Here is a 19,688-nt window from a genome sequence, read left to right on the forward strand (position 1 = left end):
GTATCCCTTGAAGTGGTCTGTCATTGAACCTGGTGTATGTTGTTTTTCAGCTTGGCTGCTGGCCAACAGGTGCCAGTGATCCTCCTGTCTCTACCACCCACCCAATCCCCAATGCTGAGGTTACAGATGCAGGGACCCACTCCTGGCTTTTTATGTGGGTGCTGAGAATCTGAACTCATGTCGGCCTGCTGACACAGCATGCACTTGTATCCACTCAGGAGTCTCCTCAGCACCTCTTTGGTTTTTTTAACTAACATCACATTTGTTAATATGTTTTTGAGAAATGTCTGTGGCTCAGCTTTGTCCAGCTTAGCATATGAACATTTATCATAGGGCGCAGGAATTGGTTTTAGTTTTTTTTGTTGTTGTTTGTTTTGCTGTTTACTGCAATTTAAAATGTGCCTCTCTCTGAATCTCCAGTAAATTGTAGCTTGTGTAATCCTGAATATGTAAATTTTTCAAAGGGTAAAACTTTATTATAAATGCTGTTGTCTGTGTTTTTATTGCTAATGTAGAAGTATAGTTTGTGTTTTTATTTTTTGTTTTGTGACTTCATTGAACGTACTAGTTAGATCCAGAAATTATTGGTAGGTTCTTTGGGGTTTTCTATTGACAGTCGTGCTGACTCTAGATGGGGACCATTTCATTTGTTGTTGTTTTGTTGTTGCATTCTGGTCTGTGTATCTTTGCTTCCTTTTCTTACCTTCCTTTACTGCCAAGAGCTCCTGGCATTATAGTATTGATTAAGAACTGTGGAAGTGAAATCTTTGTCTTCTCAGTCTTTTGAGGAAGATACTCAGACTTGTGTTCTCAGATATGTTATTAACAGTTTTTACGTCTTTTTTGGTTTTGTTTTTTGTAGTTCTTTTGTTTGATTTGAAGAACCACTTTTGTTATTTTTCTGAAAGATTTTCATTATGCATGGGTTTAGTTTTTGTTGTTATTTTGTTTTTAAGGCAGGGTTTTGGTATGTATCCATGGCTGGCCAGGAACTCCCAGGGAGCAGCCTGCCCCTTGACTCCTGTATACTGGGACTGAAGGTGTATGCCTCCATGCCCAACTGGCTATAGAATTTCGTCGAATATTTTATCCTTTTTTGTTTGTTAATATGGTTCACAACGATTAGTTTTCTAATACAGAAACAGTCTTGGATTCTGGAGTAAAGTCCACTTGGTTATGGTGCATAGTTTTGTACAGTATGTCATTGCCCATGTGCCCCCACCCAACCCTCGGGAACTACGTTCTACGATCTTTACTGGTATCTGAAACTGTGGTATGGATACTATTATACTGTGTATATAGCTAACTTTCCCCCTATATATAAATATTGATAATCTGTTTAACTGAACAGTAAGAGATTAGCAGAAGTTAAACAGCTTTAACAATATATTATAATAACGTTTACATGGCTTATCTCTCTCAACATACTTTATCATATTGTACTCCTGTGATGATGATTTGAGGTGGCTCACTGCCTACAAGATGAGATTAGATGAGGTGAGGTGGGGTGAATGAAGACAATTGGGCATTTTAATATAGCATCGGAATGCCACATGAGGGTTACCTGAACACAGTCCAGCGCTACACAGCTCCTGAGATAGCTAACATGAAGTAATTACTAAACAGAACAAAGGGTTCCTTGTCGGATGAGAAGGTGGCATTTATCATGCTGCTCAGAATGGTACAGAATAGGTTTTTTGTGTTTTTTCATTGAATTTGTGTGCTTTGTATGAATTTGTATATATTGTGTGTACTTATTGGCTTATGAGTGGGAGCTATAGAAGGACTTGACACGTTTTGCTTTATTCACTTGAAACAGTCTCTTACCGTACCTGTAACATGGTCATTTCAGCTATGCTGGCTATTGAGTTGCTGGGGCCAGACTCTCTCCACCTTCTAATGCTTGGACTACAGGCATGCATGGACATGCCAGGGTGTGTGTGTGTGTGTGTGTGTGTGTGTGTGTGTGTCTGCACAGCGTGTGTGTGTCAGGAGTAACATCTGGATTTTAATTTCAAGTCCTCATGCTGGCACAACAAACACTCTTACTCACTGACCAATCACCCCAGCCCCCATTTAATACTTTTAGACTGCAGTTGACAGTGGGTAGAAGCTTGGAAAGAAAAGCTCCTGATAGGGAAGAATTACTATATATTGAATATTATTTGGTAATTTTTTTGCTTAAGAGTTTCCACATCTACCGGGCGATGGTGGCGCACGCCTTTAATCCCAGCACTTGGGAGGCAGAGGCAGGTGGATCTCTGTGAGTTCGAGGACAGCCTGGTCTACAGAGCTAGTTCCAGGACAGGCTCCAAAGCCACAGAGAAACCCTGTCTCGAAAAACCAAAAAAAAAAAAAAAGAGTTTCCACATCTGTGCCATAGGGAATATTGGCTTGTAGTATTCTTGTTACTTACCTTCTCTTATTTTTGAAAAGAGGTGATGTTATGATTTTTTCCCCCAGACATTAGAAAATTTCTCCATTTAAATCTGACAGGAAAACACTTAAATTTCAAATTTAATTTAATGATGAAATTTAATTTCATCATTAGTTATAGTATTGTTAACTTCTGTTGTTTAAGACATAGTAATTTGGTTTTCAGCTCAATCAGGTAATCTAAATGAACAGATTTATATATTTCCAGTTATTCTTTTTCTTGTTATGTTATAGACCGTGTTATTGCCATTTTGATTTCCAGTATAAGAAGTTTGTGACCTCCTTTGTTTTTCTGTGTTTATTTTTTTCTGTGTTTTGTTATTTATGCTGATTTTGCTTTCAAATAGATTGAGAACTGAATTTTATTGTTTTGCCTTTTTTCAGTTTTATCAACTTTTATTCTTTTTAAAATTGTTTTTCATTTTATGTATAAGTGTTTTGCCTGCATATCTGTGTTCACATGTGCACAGCGCTAGCAGATGCCAGAAGAGGACATTGGATCCCCCTGGGCCTAGACTAGAGTTACAGATAGTTGTGAGCCCCTGTGTGGGTGCCAGGAATCAAATACGGTGTTTTTGTTGTTGTTGTTGTTGTTGCAAGGACAATAAGTGTTCTTAACCACTGGACCATCAGTTTCTTTTCTTTGTTACTTCCTCCTTGTTTTGTCTGGTCCCCAACCCCCAGTCTAGCAGTTCTTGCTTAAAAATATATAAATAAATAAGTAAGTAAGTAAGTAAGTAACGCATTTGTCTTTAAATCTGAAGGAGTCATTTGAGGTATATAATTGGAAGATTTTCAAAGTTCATCTTGCCAATTTCTGACTTGTTTGGGAAGTTAACTAGTGAGAAACTGAATTTAGCAGTCACATGAGATTGTAGGGGACATTTCATACTCAAACCATGGCATTCTGCTACTGGCTCTCCATAAATTTATGGTCAAATACATACAGCTCAACTTTGAAAGTCCCAAAGTCTACAGTTTCAGCTTTGTTTAAAAATCCAGCCTTTTCTGAGACTCAAGGCAATCTCTTAAATGTGAGTCCCTATAAATTAAAAAGAAATCAGGTTTCAGTCTACAGTGACAGAGAATAATCACTCCTATTCCAAAGGGAGGAATGGAGACCTAACATGGAAAGACCAAGCCCAGTATCCCATGTCTGGCATCAGAACCCTTATGTGGGTCCCACTGGTCTTTAGGTGACCTCACTCTATACCTCTATTCCTTGCAGCACACATGACCTTTTTTTGGACCAGCTTCTCTCTGTAGACATCCTGTATTGCTGACATTTTTAGTACATTGGGGTCATCACTGAAATTTAGGCTTTACCTTAGTTTTACACAGTGGCCACACAGATTCTCCTTGCAGTGGATTTGCTCTTGCTACACATTGCTTGACCTCTTCTGAAACATTGGTGTAAGTCTTCATGACCCTTAAACCCTTGTATTTTTCATGCCTGCAAAATTGGACTCCGAGTTCTGCTGTGGCTGTAGTGGCCACATGTCTTCATAGCTTAACCCAGGCAGTAGATTTCTCCAGGCAGCCATTTTTTGAGCAGAGGACTCTTACAGAGGTATTCTCGTTTTTCAGACATTCTGCTGTCAAATGAGTTTTTCAAACAAATGTTTAGTTTTACAATGCTGAGTCTTTTATAGATGGGATGTTGCCATTAAAACACCATGGATGTGTAGTTGTTTTCAGAAACAAGAAGAGGGTTTGCATTCCTGGAGCTAGAGTTGCAGGTAGCCATGAGCTGCCCAATATGCAAGCTAGGAACCAAATTTTCATCTTCTTAAGGATCAGCAAACACTCTTAACCCATGAGCCAACTCTTAAGCCTAACAAAACTATTTTTAATGTGTCATTACAGCGTGCAGTTTCTTCTTTACTGTCCTTACTTCCTTAACATTTGCAGCAGCTTTGTCATGTCTGTCTGCCACTTCTAACACCCTTTTCCTTATCAAATTGCACATTTTACATATTCTTCTCTGTTTTCTGCTTAGAGTTCTTGCTATAAAGCAGGCGAAAGGCAATGAGCACTCCCCATGCAGTAACCTGAATGCTAGGATATCTTGAAGTTTCCTTCTCCAAACAAATTAGTTCATTACTTTTGAATTCAGCCTCATTAAAATTCTCAGATAGAATGTAGCCAGATTTTTTTCCCCCAGAATGTAACATGGTTAGCTTTTGGTCTAGTTCCTATAGAATCTTTGTTTTCCTATGGAACTTTATGAACACAATGTTTACTACCTCTATTTCTGCTGGCATCATAATTTCGGACTTCCCTGGCTCCTAACAGAATGCGCTCTTGCTCCCTAGTACCTGTTTGTAAACTCTTTTACATTCCTCCTGCAAGCCAGTTCCAACAGCCTGTCTGCACTGCATGGGTTGTTACAGCAGCGGTGAGCACATACCTGAAGGAAGTAACTTAAGGTGGCAGAATTTATTTTGATTCATAGATAGAGGGGGTAGCGTCCATCGTGGTAGGGAAGGTATGGTAGCAGAAGCACGTGGCAGCTGCTCATACAGGACCCGGCTGTAATCAAGTGCAAATTGCATGATACTTTGAAATATGAATCGTTAGAGATCATTTCATTGGTTATAAGCCTCGTCTGACTGCCTTAAGCAAAACTATAACTTACTGGAAGAATGAGGTAGCTTGTGGATGAGGGTGTGGGCATTCTTGATTCTATGTCCATTTTCTTCCTAGGGAATTTAACGGCACCCCCTTGTTTAGAACCCACGAGTTTACTACAGGTGATCGTTTCTGTGGTATTTGTCAAGAGACAAGATAGGAGAGAGTGAGGCAGTTTAGATTTCCTACGCAAAATATACAGAAGCGAGGACACAGCTCACACGCTCACCTCCCCCCCCACAACCATCACCACCACTACCAACAATAGCAACAAAACATACACACACATGCAATTTGGATAGAATAGTAGTTCATTGATAGCCAATCTACTCCTCAGTTTATACAAATCAACCAACAGATGTTTGATAAAACAATGTCAGCCCCCACCCACTCTAAGACAGGGTCTCCCTGTTTAGCCCTGGCTGTCCTGGAACTCACTTTGTAGACCAGGCTGGCCTTGAACTCACAGGGATCCACCGGCCACTGAGTGCTGCGATTAAAGGCGTGCGCCACCATTGCCTGGCTCAGTTGTCATCTTTTTAGCTAATTACAGTTCATTATTTAAAAAAGAATTGATCAGGTAGATGCAATGGCACAGGCTTATGATCTTAAACTTGGAAGGGAGCTGGAATAGGAGTTTGAATTTAAGGCCAGCCTGGGTTATGTAGTGAGATCCTGTCTCAAAAACAAACAGATTAAATAAATAATACAGTTTTTAATTTTTAAGATTAAATTTGGGAGCTGAAGAGATGACTTAATAGTTAGGGGCTTTGGCTGCTCTTGCAGAAGATACAGGTTCAATTCCTGACATCACCTGGTGGCTCGCATTCTTCTGTAGTCCTAGGAGATTCAGTGCCCTCTTCTGGCCTCTGTGGGCACTGTATACATGTGATACAGAGACATATATTCAGGTAAACGTACATATAAAATAAACCTCAAAAACTTTTAAGAAGATTAAGTTGATTCTTAAAAAGAAACAGTTTGCGTATTAGCAGTACTAATACTTTGATACTAATGTGATATTTATTTTTATTTGTAGACAATGCGAAGACACAGAAATGAAGTGACAGTTGAACTCCGGAAGGTAAGGGGAGTGTGCATCTCAAGAAGTGAGTTAAGGTATTATTCTGGTTGGGGATGTGACACCTCATTCATGTGATCACAACACTGGGGAAGTAAAGGATGGAAGATTGAGGACAAGGGTCATCTACTACAGAGCAAATTTAAGGTCAGGCTCGGCTACATGAGACCCTGTCTCAAAAAACTGGTACACAGAGCAAGGGGTAATTTTTTTCTATGTGAAAATTGTGTATAACTTGAATTATGAAAATACTTTGGCCAACCAGTAATCCCTAAAACCACTCAGTACAGCCACACCAGGGCTGCCAAGGTGGCTTGGCATGTAGAGGCACTTTTTGTACGGTAGAAGGAGAGAACTTATTCCACAAGCTGTCCTAATTTTCACACATCCTTCATAGTACACGTTCTCACACACATACCGTATACAAACTCACAGTAGTACTAATAAATAAAAATTCATATAACTAAATAGTTCATAATTCTATACAGTCAGCATCTATTTTGCTAAGGCTTCTGGGTATTTTGAGAAACACTTTGTCACTGTTAAAATTCCACAACATTTAAGAAAGATGCTCTCTTAATCCTCTCTGGTCTGTGTATGGTAGGTGCCCTCCCTATTTCCACGTCCTTCAATAGGAGAAAACTTATTTGTTGCTAACTGAATGCAAGTGGTGTCAAGATTATTTTCTTTTATTTTATTTGGAAGAGTTTAGAGAGTTACCTTGGTCTGAATAAGAATGGATCCCATAGGCTCATATTTTAATGCTTATGGGAGTGATACTAGGAAGTGTAGCCTTGTTGGAGGAAGTGTGTCACTGGGAGTGGGCTTTGGGGTTTCAAGTGCCCAAGCCAGGCCCAGTGGCTTTCTTCCTGCTGCCTGCTGATCTAAATGTAGAAGTCAGCTACCTCTCCAGCACCATGTCTGCCTGCATGCCTCTGTGCTTCCTGCCATGATGTAACAAATTAAACTTCTAAACTTTACGTCAGCCCCAATTAAATGTTTTCCTTTACAAGAGTTGCAGGGTCATGCTGTCTCTCCACAGCAATAGATAGAATTTGACTAAGATAGTTATCTTCACCAGATTCTATTTTGATGTAAACCTATTTTATAGGAATTTAAATTGCCAACCAAGAAAGTATATTTATTTCTCTTTATACTTGTGTTTTCTAAGAATATATTTGGAACTTACTTCAAATCTTGGTATCTTAAATTAGATCCTTTTTCTGGATTAACTCATTCCTAAAATTCCTTTCTCTGTTAGATTAACATTATGAAGCTTTTCAGTCTTAAAGAAAAAAAAATGTGTCTATATGTACTGCTTACCTGACTTCTGGTTCCTGTTATGTGAACCCTTGTTTCCATTTTATCTCCTTACTCTCTTTGTTAAGTCTGTATGCAGATGTTGTACAAATGATTCTCAGACATCTATACTTCTGGTTTCTCTCATGTGGACAGTTACATAGGAATTAAATATTTTAGCTCAAGTCATTAGCTGACAAATGACAAAACTTTTAACCATGATGCTGTAATATGTCTGAGTGTAAGTGTTCAAGGAGTAATATTTTATAAGTTGAGAACCAACTTAAAACTTGTTACTGGTATTTCCCACTTTGATACATTATATTAAACTTACAATCTGTTTTTGATGGTTGATCAGTTAGGTAAGCTAAAGTGAGACAAATTAAGGTCTTAGTGTAAGAAATCACTAAATGCCTCATTTGCCTGATCAGATTCATTGTTTGTATCAGTTAGTTGTTTCTCTTCTTAAAATGTTTCTTTTAAAAAATACTCTTTATTGTAGATCAGTGAGGTGGTTCACCAGGTTAGGGCACTTGCACCAAGTTTGATAACTTGAGTTTGATCCCCAGAACCTAGCTAAATGTGGAAGGAAAGAACTAGCTCTCTCTCAGCCTGTCCTTTGACCTCCACCTGAGCACAATGGCATGTACATATACCCTCTACACACAGAGTATTACAAATTGAACTGAATGTGGTAGCCTACACCTATAATCCCAGTGCTTGTAAGGTTGAGACAGAATTGCCATAAGTTCAAGCCTGAGTTTGTGAAACCTCAAAAGAATAAAACGACTGTCTTAGTGTTCTATTGTTGTAAAGAGACACCATGACCATGGGGCTTGCTTACAGTTTCAGATGTTTAGTTCACTGTCAGCGTGGCAAGAAGCATGGGCACATAGGCAGATGTGGTGCTGAAGAGTATTCTACATCCTGATATGCAGGAAGCAGGAAGAAGAGAAAGCCAAGAGAGAGCCACTGGGTTTGACTTGGGCTTCTGAAACCTCAGCCCATCCCCCCACTGACACACTTTCTCTGTCAAGGCCACATCTACTCTTAACAGGGCTGCACCTCTTAATCCTTTCAAATGGTTTCACTCCTTAAACGTTCAAATATATATGAGCCTATGGGGGGCATTTTTATTTAAACCACTTCAACAGCCTTGCCTTGAACTTTCTCTATATTTGCAAGGTATACAGGAAAAATTATAAGATTATATTGGTTAGTTGGGCAAAGCATTTTGCAAAATCTACTGCCCATTTCTGGTTAAATGACTAAACACATGCAGAATGAGAGGAATTATCACATTTGATGAAGAGCAACCACAAACTTTGTACTTAGTGGTGAGAAACTGAAATCTTTCCCTAAGATTTGTAGGCAAGTTATCTATTCTTTCCCTAAGATTTGTAGGCAAGGATCCATTCTTACTGCTGTTAATTATTATACTGTTAGAAGTTCTAATCGATGCCAGAAGAGAAGGAAGGTACGAAGAAAAGCAAGGAAAAGATAGCTTTATCCATGTCAAGACAGTCTGTATGGGAAAATCCTAAAATACTCACTTTTAAGGCTTCTGGGGCTGAGAAAGTAAATGCATTGGTAGTAGAGTGCTTACTAGCCTGTAAGAAGCCCCATGTTCTACCCCAGCTCCATATAAACCAGTTGTGATGCCTACCAGTGATCCCAGCACTTCAGGGTAAGGATGTCGCAGCCATCTTCAGCTACATAGCAAGTTTAAGGGTCAGCCTGTGAATATATGAGACCTTATCTGTAATTGGTCTTTGTACTGCCAGCTCATGAATAACGACACAGAGACTTTTTATTAAGTATGAAAGTTTGGTCTTAGCTTAGACTTGTCCCAACTATCTCTTGAAACTTAACCCATTTATATATTAATCTATAGTCTGCCACATGGCTAGTTACTTTTCTTCAGTACTGTGCATCTTACTTCCTCCACCTCTCAGATCCTGCCCCAGAATTTCTGTCTCTCCCCGGAAGTCCCACCAATCCTTTCCTGCCTAACTATTGGCCATTCAGCTCTTTATTAAACCAATCAGAAGGTACCTTAGGCCAGTGAGGTTAAGCAGAAACACAACTTCACACAGTCTAATAAAAGATTATCCCAACACCTATCTCAAAAAAAATAGATATTAGAAGATCTAGACTGTAAATGAATTTGATAAACATAATGTTTAGTTCATAAAAAAATCAGTATAAATACTAACAACATGCAGAAACAGGATTAAAAACAGTACCATTTATAGTTACCCCAAAGAAATGAAAATACAGGAGGTGGCAAGATGGCTCAGTGGTTAAGGCATTTATTGGCAAGTCTGATGACCTAAGTTTGATTTTCAGGATGCAGATGGTGGAAGGAGAGAAGCAACTCCTGTGTATTGTCCTCTGTTCTCCACACCTGTATTGGTACACACACAGACAGACACACACAAATACATAATAAAAACATGTAGAAGTTCTGTATACTGAAAACTATGACATGCTAATGAAAGGAAGGAAGACTTATGTAAACAGAGTTAAGTATACTATATTCAGACTGGAAACCTCAACACAGTGAAGATTCTATCCCATATTGATCTGTTGGTTTAATACATTATCTAGCAAGAATTTTTATAGACACTGGAAAGCTTACTTTAAAATGTACTCTAGGATAGCTAATACAGTCTTGGCAAAAAAGGAAAAGGAAACAGGAATTGGTTTTCTCATTGTGGAAGCTTATAGTATATAGTGAATAGTAACCAATACTTTACTACTAGTAGGACAGTTCCACAGATCCATGGCACAGAGGTAAACTCTGAAATAGACCCAAGTCCCCTGTAGATTTCTTACTTATGTATGTATTTAATGGTTCTATGAATTGAACCTAGGTAGCACATGTTAAGCCTCTGCCGCCAACCCATAGCCTTAGTCCCCAGCTGATTTTAGTACAAACCATTTCAATGGAAGATGGATACCCTTCTCATCAAGGGGCACCAAACAACTGAACACCTATATAGCACCTCAGGTTGTTGGAGTGGTGGCTCAGTGGTTAAGAGCACCAGCTGCTCCTCTAGATGATCTTGAGTCTCAGCACCCAAGTGGTACATCATAGCCATCTGTAATTCCAGCCCCAGAACATTAGATGCCCTCTTCTGGCCTCTGGGAATCAGGCACATACATGGTACATAAACATAATATGCAAGTAAAACATTTATATAAATAATAATATTTTAAAAAACAACAAAAATATACCTCAACCCAGACATCATACTATATGCAAAATTCAGACTCAGGTAATACATTTAAACATAAAAGTATAAAATTTGTAGAAAAAATAAAGGAAATGTTCATAATCTAGGGCCAGACATAGACTTATGAGTGGGTTACAAAATCATAATCTATAAAAAGACAAGCTGTGGGTGAGTCTCTGGCCTTTCCATCCACACCTCCCCAACCTAATAGATCTAGCCCATTTCCCACATCTAGTACTGGCCACCCCACTTGTTCTTGAAGCACCTTCTAGGCTTCCACTCAAACATGCCCTACCTGCTACCACCCTCAGGCCCCTTCTGCACCAAATCCAACCTTTTTACCCTGCCAGAACTTCCCTTCCTTTTCTAGGGTCTAGCCAGGTGAGTTTCCCCGACCTCCACATATAGTACCTTGGTCTAGTCTAGCCTCACCTGCCTGTGCCATGCTGATCTCTAGGCTTCTTCCAGGACTCTTCCTAACTCTTCCCCAGCCCATAGGTCCTTTTCATTTCATACCCAACCTTTCCACCCACACTCTAGGCATGGGCCAGGAAGCACATCCTGTACACCAGCCCAGTCCCCTTTGTCCATTCATTTAACTTCATTCTACCCGAGCCATTTGCAACCTCAAGGCCCAACCTACCCATATATCCCTCGTCTGCTCTTATCCATGTTATACTCAGAACTAACAACAACAGAAAGGTCCACATGCTCTTATCTCATTGCAAAAATACCAACCATATGACAGATCAAGCCAATGTCATCTCTCTGAAACTTAATAGACATGTTTTCCAGCGAGAATTACCTTGGTGAGCCCAGAACTCAGACTTCATTTAAAAGCACAATCATAAACTTTATCAGAGAATTCAAGGAGTTTAAAGAATATTTAAAGAAACAATTTAGTGAAATTAAGGTGAAAGAACTTAGGGAAAATAAAGGACTGATGCCCAAGAAAACACAAATGCAAGACTGGTCGAAATGACAAAAACAATTCAGGATTGGAGAATGGGATTTAATAAGAAGATAGAAATATTAAAGAGACTCAAGCTGAGATGGTAATGGAATTGAACAAACTGGTGTGGTGATGGAATTGAATCAACTAGAAAACTCAAGGAAAGTCTTAGAAGTAAAATGAATCAAGCAAAAGGAAAAATACCAGTACTCTTAGAAGATAGAATGTCAGGAATGGAAGATAAAGTAGGGGGTCTAGATCAAATAAGTAAGGAATTTGAAAAAAAAATTAAAATAACAAGGGAAATGTTGGGACATACAGGAGATATGAGCCACCGTGGAGAGCATTAAATCTTTGAATTAGCATCATAGATGAGGGAGAAGAATCAGTTCAAAGTCAGTGACACAGAACAAAATTTCAACAAAATCATGGAAGAAAACTTCCCGAAACTAAGGAAAGACACATCCACACAGACAATAGACAAGATGAACAAGAAAACAAAAGGGGACAAACAGAAACGAAGGAAATAGTGAGTTGTAATGACATGCTTAAAATAACTTTACTTCATCAAGTTAGAAAATCTCAAAGAAATGGATAAAATTTTTGATACATACCACTACCAAAATTAAATCAAGATTAGATAAGCAACTTAAACAGATCTACAAACTCTAGTGAAATAAGAGCAGTAATTAAAAGTCTCCCAACCAAAGCCAACCCAGGGCCAGATGAATTCAGTGTAGAAAGACAAAAACCATCTGATTGCATTATTAGATGCAGAAGGGGGTTGATAAAACCCAATATCCTGTCATGATAAAATTCCTGGAGACTAGGGATATAAAATAAAGTACATAAGTCAACATAATAAAGGTCATTTATAGCAAGCCCACTGCCAGCATCAACCTAAATGGAGAAAAAAAAATCAAAGCCTTTCTGCTAAAATCAGGAAAAAGTCAAGGTCATCCACTTTCTCCATATCTATTCAGTTTAGTACTTAGAAGACAACTGAAAGATATTCAGGAGATTCAAATAAGAAAGGAGGAAGTCCAAATATCTTTGTATTCAGATGATGTGATCATATACATAAATGATTCTGAAAACTCTTGACACTAAGCTTCCACAGCTGATGAACACCTTCAGTAAATGCAAAGAAAAATGAACATCCTTAACAGTAGCTTTCCAATAAATAAACGACAAATGGACCGAGAGACAAATCAGAAACACAATATCTTTAACAATAGCCTCAAAAGTTTTTTGTGGGGGGTAACTAACCAAACATATGGTAGATTTGTATAATAAAAACTTTAAGACATTAAAGAAAGAAGTGGAAAGACTGGAATGGGAAAATCAAATGTGGGGAAGGGAAGAGGGGGAAGGAAGGAGATGGAAGAGGGACAACTACACTAAGGACCATTTGAGGTGCTATATGAAAAACTACTGCAGTAGAGGCTTTTAAACACATGTTTATGAATGAAATCTAAATGATGTCACCATGTAGCAGGGGAGACAGCCCCAACGAGACATTTCTTGCAGCCAAATGAAACCTTTGCTAGAAATGGTTGCATCTAATTGAGTTATTGGCTGAGGGAACCTATGGAAATCCCCAGACAACCAATGTGATTTCTAACCCTGTTGATTTTTCTCCACAAACTGATGGTGAGGCCCTGTTGCTGAAGGCAGCAACTACATAACTCATTGTACAGAGAAATTGAGCTGGTGCCTACCTAGAACCTTCACCCCTATGGACTAGAGTTCATTGTACTGGAAGTAACTGTATATTACCAGAGGGAAAGTTACACACAGCCCAGCTACAAACGTTCAGTCTACAGCAGTGACCTGCCTGTAGGATGTGCTGGTGCAGTGGTGTGGCGAACAAGTTGTAGGAGTAACGACCACATTGGATTGAAGTCCTTTTTCATGAGATGGAGACCAGGCTGACACTGCCCAAGAACCTGAGACTAGATAGGTTCTAGACCCAAGGGGTACCAGATTCCACTGTCTGCTAAAGGAATGTAGCAGTAAAATGACTGCTAACGACATTCTGCTATACCCAAGCTTTCTCTTGCGGTTGATGGAGACAAATTCAGAGACCTACATACAACTCGACAGTGTGTATAAAGTGAGAGACTCTGAACATGTTGTCCTAAATGGGATGTCTTTGTCAAATACTTCCCTTCAGGTCTCATGAAACTTGATGGAAGAATAGGCTGAAAGATTTTAAGAATCAGTGGGGATGGGAAATACCAAGGAAACAAGGCCTTCTAGACACAGCAGGATTGACACACATATGAACTCAGACCATGGCAGCAGCTACAGGGCCTGCATAGTTTAAGTCAGATGGGGTTCTCAGTACTGAGAGTGTAAGTGGACAGAAGTTCCCATTCCTAACACAGAAAGCCATCTCCAATTGTTAACTGCTTGCAAAGGAAAAATTGGTTTTCTCCAATGGAATTCCTCTGGGTATGCAAATCAAACTTAAGGGCAGGCCCCGTGTCTAGCAACAGATAGCCAACACAAAACAAACACAATGGTTTTAACTTAATGCTTTGCCTAGTGCCCCCCAGATTTTTTTTTTTTTTTTTTTTTTTTTTGGTTTTTCGAGACAGGGTTTCTCTGTGGTTTTGGAGCCTGTCCTGGAACTAGCTCTGTAGACCAGGCTGGTCTCGAACTCACAGAGATCCTCCTGCCTCTGCCTCCCGAGTGCTGGGATTAAAGGTGTGCACCACCATCGCCCGGCTTTGCCCCCCAGATTTTTTGCTTATATTCTGTCATTTCCTATTTTGTGTTTTAATGGAATGTCTGTGTGTGTGAATGGGAATGTCCTTGCAGCTGTGTTTCTTGCACTATTTCTTTGGTTTTGTTGTATTCTGATTTGTTTTTTTTAGAAAATTTTTTTAGATGCCTGTCTTCTTTCCTTCCTTCCTTCCTTCCTTCCTTCCTTCCTTCCTTCCTTCCTTCCTTCCTTCCTTCCTTCCTTCCTTCCTTCCTTCCTTCCGTGTGTGTTTTGAGACAGGGTCTCTATATATCTTTGGGTGTCCTGGAACTCAAGCCGCCATCTACTTGCCTCAGCCTCCAGAGTACTTAGTTTACTACCTCTTGGTTACTGATATCCTAAAAGGATCACACGATTCCTTGGAGAAATGGTCCAAGGAATTTAAGGGTTGGCAAGGTAGTGCAGATTTTACACCTAGCCTGTTATGAACCATGAGGAAGGAAAGAGACAACACTTAAAGGTTCCAAAGATTTGAATAATTCATCAAATAAGCCGGTCTCTGATCGATTAGAGCTGCAGGACAAGTATTCAGGAGCCTTGTTCTCCTGACAGCACCACGCAGGAGCAAAAATGGGGCTTATAAGCACAAAAATTATAAGCATTAACAAATGCTAAGGTACAGTTACAATTTTCACCAATCAGTCAAAGCTTAGGAACTTTGCTTATATGAACTGATTGACATACAATGCAAGCCTTTCAGTCCAACCAATCAGTTTCATTTGTTCTCTGTGTTGTCAGGAGCAGCCATGGTTTCTAAAGAACTAAAGATGCATAACGACTATTTCTAGAAAGTTTAGGGGAGGAGGTTGATTGGCGATTGGAAAGTTCTCCACTTTTATGAAACAAAAACTACCACGGGAGCACTAGATGAGACAGTTCCAGAAAGTATGCTTGTCAGCTATTCCACTTGGGAGAGGAAGAGTAATTAAATGACGACTTTATAAACTGAGTCCAAGAATTAAAAGGGTAGTTTCACATTTAAAAGTGGGTTGTTTCACATTTGCAGAGGAAGGTGCACGATTTAGTGAATTAAACATCATAATTGAAAAGAAGCGTAACAATTTAGGTATAGAAAGGTGGTTTGTCCAGTGTGGTGGCGCACACCTTTATTAGAGTGTCCGAAGGCAGAGGGAGGCACATCAGGGTCTGAGGCTGGTTTGATAGGGATAGCAAATTTCAGGCCAGTGAGGACTACCTAGCAAGGCACTGTCTATCCAAATGAAAAGTATAGGAAGCTTTTCCCTAAGTACATAAGGGTGCACCTACGAAAGCAGACATGTTGTTTATGATGAAAAGTGCTATCCTGTGACAGGGATCTATTTATATCCTGGAATAGTAGGAGTGATAAATGGAGTCAGATTCCCGAGAGATTTGGGCGCTTAACTTTTCAGGTGCTGAGAAGCTGAAGTGAACCAGGATGAAGATAGAAGGGATCAGGGTTAGAATAGTTTGAGGAAACACCATGACCAAAGCAACTTGGGGGAAAGAGGGTTTATTTCATCTTCTAGCTTGTAGTCAGTCATGTAGGCAAGTTGGCAGGAACTGAAGTGGAGGCCATGGAGGAGGGCTGATAATTACTGGCTTGCCCCTTGTGCTTGTTCCTCCTGCTTTCTTAGAGCACCTAGACTACCAGCCGAGGGTAGCGTTGCTAGCAGTGACTCTCCCATATCAACCATCAATCAAGACAATGCCTCTCACTTGCCTCCAGACAGATCTTATGGGGTATTTTCTTAACTGAGAGTCCATCTATCTTGTGTCAAGTTGACAAAAGGGGGGGAAAAAAAACTAGCCAGGATGATAGTTGTGCTGAAAGTTAATTTATTTAAACTTGTAAATGGAATTAATTTTAGTTTTTGGGAAGCAATTTCAGGTTTGTAGTTTGAAACTTAAAATTGCAAGAAATACAAAAACCACTGTACATGCTTGTGGCACATAGCTTCCTTGGATTGTTAGCACTTTTCCATGTTTGCTTTCTTTTATTTATATATTAGACACACATGTATTTTTTCTTTGATCCAGCTACAAATAATGACAGGATTTTCTATTACCTTTAGTATCCATAGAAAGAGACTTTTCTGTGTAATAGTACATTTATCAGGATAACATAAGATTACATCTTCTAGTCAGTAGAGTCGACTCAGAATTTGCAGATTGTTAGTCAAAGAGCCTATCCAAGATCACATACTGCGTTTCCTGTAGGACTGGTCCCAGTCTTTCTCATCTTTAGTGACTTCATCTTGGAAGCATGCAGGCTTTATTATTGTTATTATTAAATAGTAGGTTAGGGTTTTTCTGGTTTTTCTAAAGTTACTTAGTTTGATTAGGAATAATGCCAAGGGGATAATTGTTGTTCTTTTTCCCTGCACCAGACCAGGGAGCACACAGAGTTAACTTGTCCTTTACTGTTGGTAGCACGTTTTGTCATTTGGCCAAAAATATCATGAGATCTGCATGTATGGCTTAGTCGCAGAGTGCTTGCCCAGCATGTACAAAGCCCCAGGTTCTGTCCATAGAAACTGCCTCACACCAAATAAACATAACAGAACAAAAACCAGAGAGCGCCACCCACCGTTGTTTTCACTATACCTTCATATATATCCATCAGGGGCTTTGCCATCTGTGAGGTACTGTAGGTTAAAAGGTAGCTACTGTTGGTTATTTGTGTAGTTACTAAGGAAGAATGATGACTATATAGACGTCATTGTGTTTGCATGTGCTGGCTTGTACATAGAGCAGAAGTTAGTGTTTGCACATGTGTATGTAGTTTTCATTTTCTATTCTGAATGTTGCCATGAATATTAAGGATATTTAAATAACTTTTTTCTTCAGAATCGAAAAGATCCACAAATATTGGGTACCAGAAGTTTATTCAAATTTTAAGTTAAAAATTTATTGCTGTTAAATAATACTTGAAATGGCATAGTTAACATTCTGAACAATTTGGGTGTCATGAAATGTAGGATAGGAGGAACTCTTGTTTGTAAAATTTAGGTAGCAAGGGTTTAATCTGGGCTGGCAAGATGGTCAGTCAGTCAAAGTACCTGCAGCACAAGCCTGACCACCTTCATTCAATTCCTGGATTCCATAAGAGCAGAAGAGAAAACTGAATCCCAAAAGTGTTTCTCTGACCTCTTCCATACATGGCAATGCAGCTAATTCATACGACACTTAATAATGTCTTATACCCCCCAGCTTGCAACTAGGCTTAATACTTATCCTAAGATCTTCTTAATAAATTGCTCCAGGTAGCTGTTAGCAGTAGGTAGATGAAAACTGCTTGATGCATAGTTCTGTACCTCAAGTACCTTAGAGTGTTGGTCAGAACACCTGGTGCTTAAAGAGCTGGGGATGGAGATGACACAGATACAGTGGAATTAAACAAGTTCATTGTTAATTAATTCGGCACCAATACAATTTTATTAACAACAGCCTTCATGAACTCTTAAACATTTATCTATTACCTTTCAGAACAAAAGAGATGAACACTTACTGAAAAAGAGAAATGTTCCCCAGGAAGAAAGCTTAGAAGATTCAGATGTCGATGCTGATTTTAAAGCAGTAAGTCTTGCCCTTGTTTTTATAATGTGTCTGTAAATACTTTCGTCATGACCAGTGGATGTTATTTTAAATTTAACAAAAATCAGATAGTGATAATTACAAGGCATAGTAATTCATAACCAGACATACTAATAGTTTTGTTAGTTTTGTTAATATTCTCTGCTGAACTATCTTTCTTTCTTTTTAAGCAAAACGTAACACTAGAAGCTATATTGCAGGTAAGTTATTAATTTAATACTACCATTCTGAAATGGTTTAAAATAAGTTTTTTTTTTTTTATAAATGTCTGAAATATACACTTGTTGTTGCAGAATGCTACAAGTGATAACCCTGTAGTCCAGTTGAGTGCTGTCCAGGCAGCAAGGTAAGAGCTGATCTGCACCTTATGGTGTTGGAGCTGACTGTGCAGAAGTGGGGAAGTAGAGTATATTTATGTTCATAGTTTGAGAGCTACAACATATATTAATCTTATATTTCTTTTTATAGGAAACTATTATCCAGTGACAGAAATCCACCAATTGATGACCTAATAAAATCTGGGATTTTACCAATTCTAGTCAAATGTCTAGAAAGGGATGATAAGTAAGTCTGGATTTGTCTGCTCACTTTTTCCAGTTAATTTAAATTTAAAATTGGTATTTTACTAAATGGTTTGGTGGTGGTTTGCTCTCACTGAGCTTGGATTTATTTTGTTTTGAGGTACTGTAGAAAAAACTCAGGCCTTGAGCAGGTGCTATATATTCTTTATATATATAGCAGATGCTATATTCTTTAAATTGTCATACATTTCCATGTAATTTTCTTATTCTCTGATGGTATTTAAACATCACAAATAGTATTTGAGTCACCATTTGCTTATGATTCTATATATAGATTAGCCTCATGACTAGTCAGCATGAATGGTGTCCAGAACCATGTGGCTCTTCCTTACCCTGGGAATAGACCAGCAGATCACCGATCCTCTGGGTAGTACACTCCAGCCATGGTTAGTTGTCCCGTATCATGCGAGGGAGCGCTGCTTACCCAGAAGAGAAGGGAGGGCAGTCCATTTGTACATAGACATTTCTCAGGGCTGTGCATTAAGCTCCTTCAGTTTGAATTAACTTGGTTTGAACCCCATAATTCTTTAAAACAAATACTATTTTTGCATCTAGAACATATGGCCTGAAAAAGTTATTTTGCTAAATATCCAAGAAAGTTTTAGTTGATTAAATAAAAATAAAAGTGCTGCCGATAAGGACTTTTTGTATTTGCAAACACCTTATGCTTCCACAGTAGCTGCAATCTCCCTCTACCTCTAGGCCTTAACTGTGTCTGTTAATGCGTTGAAGATAACCTCAGCAAACATTAAAATGCAATGATGGTGCTATAGGGAATGAAAACAAAGCCACTTCCTTTTAGATTAACTTGACAAAGAGTAAGCCCAAATTTCTATTTCCATTATTCTTCCTGTGTCTTTCATCTATCTGTATACTGTGGTTGCTGGCCCATCTGTAATCTACCTCTTGTATGGGTCTGATTTGTCCCTGTTGCCTGCCTGTCTGATCTGTATGTGTCTGAATATGCTCCTGTCCTTGTGTCTGTTCCTAACAAATGACTTTTGCTCAGTATTGGTCAGCACAGAAAACAGGGCGTTGAGAAAGGGATGGGGAATTCAATTAACTCAGGCAAACAATACTGCAAACACATGATCAAGCTATATCTATCCACAAATTGTTTTCA

At 39.0% G+C, this 19,688-nt stretch overlaps 1 protein-coding gene across 1 annotated transcript in view; it reads left to right on the plus strand.

Annotated features, from left to right (window-relative positions):
* Kpna3 (karyopherin subunit alpha 3) overlaps positions 1 to 19,688 on the plus strand; it is a 72,524-nt gene that overhangs the window by 28,327 nt on the left and 24,509 nt on the right. Inside the window, exons 2-6 of the mRNA XM_050152227.1 lie at positions 6,107 to 6,151; positions 17,877 to 17,966; positions 18,155 to 18,184; positions 18,278 to 18,330; positions 18,453 to 18,548. Of these exons, the coding sequence (XP_050008184.1) occupies positions 6,107 to 6,151; positions 17,877 to 17,966; positions 18,155 to 18,184; positions 18,278 to 18,330; positions 18,453 to 18,548 (314 nt within the window). The remainder of the gene's footprint in view (positions 1 to 6,106; positions 6,152 to 17,876; positions 17,967 to 18,154; positions 18,185 to 18,277; positions 18,331 to 18,452; positions 18,549 to 19,688) is intronic.

This window comes from Alexandromys fortis, unplaced genomic scaffold (assembly GCF_014885135.2).
Source record: "Alexandromys fortis isolate MF-2015 unplaced genomic scaffold, M_Fortis_MF-2015_v1.1 scaffold_75, whole genome shotgun sequence".
NCBI lineage: Eukaryota > Metazoa > Chordata > Mammalia > Rodentia > Cricetidae > Alexandromys > Alexandromys fortis.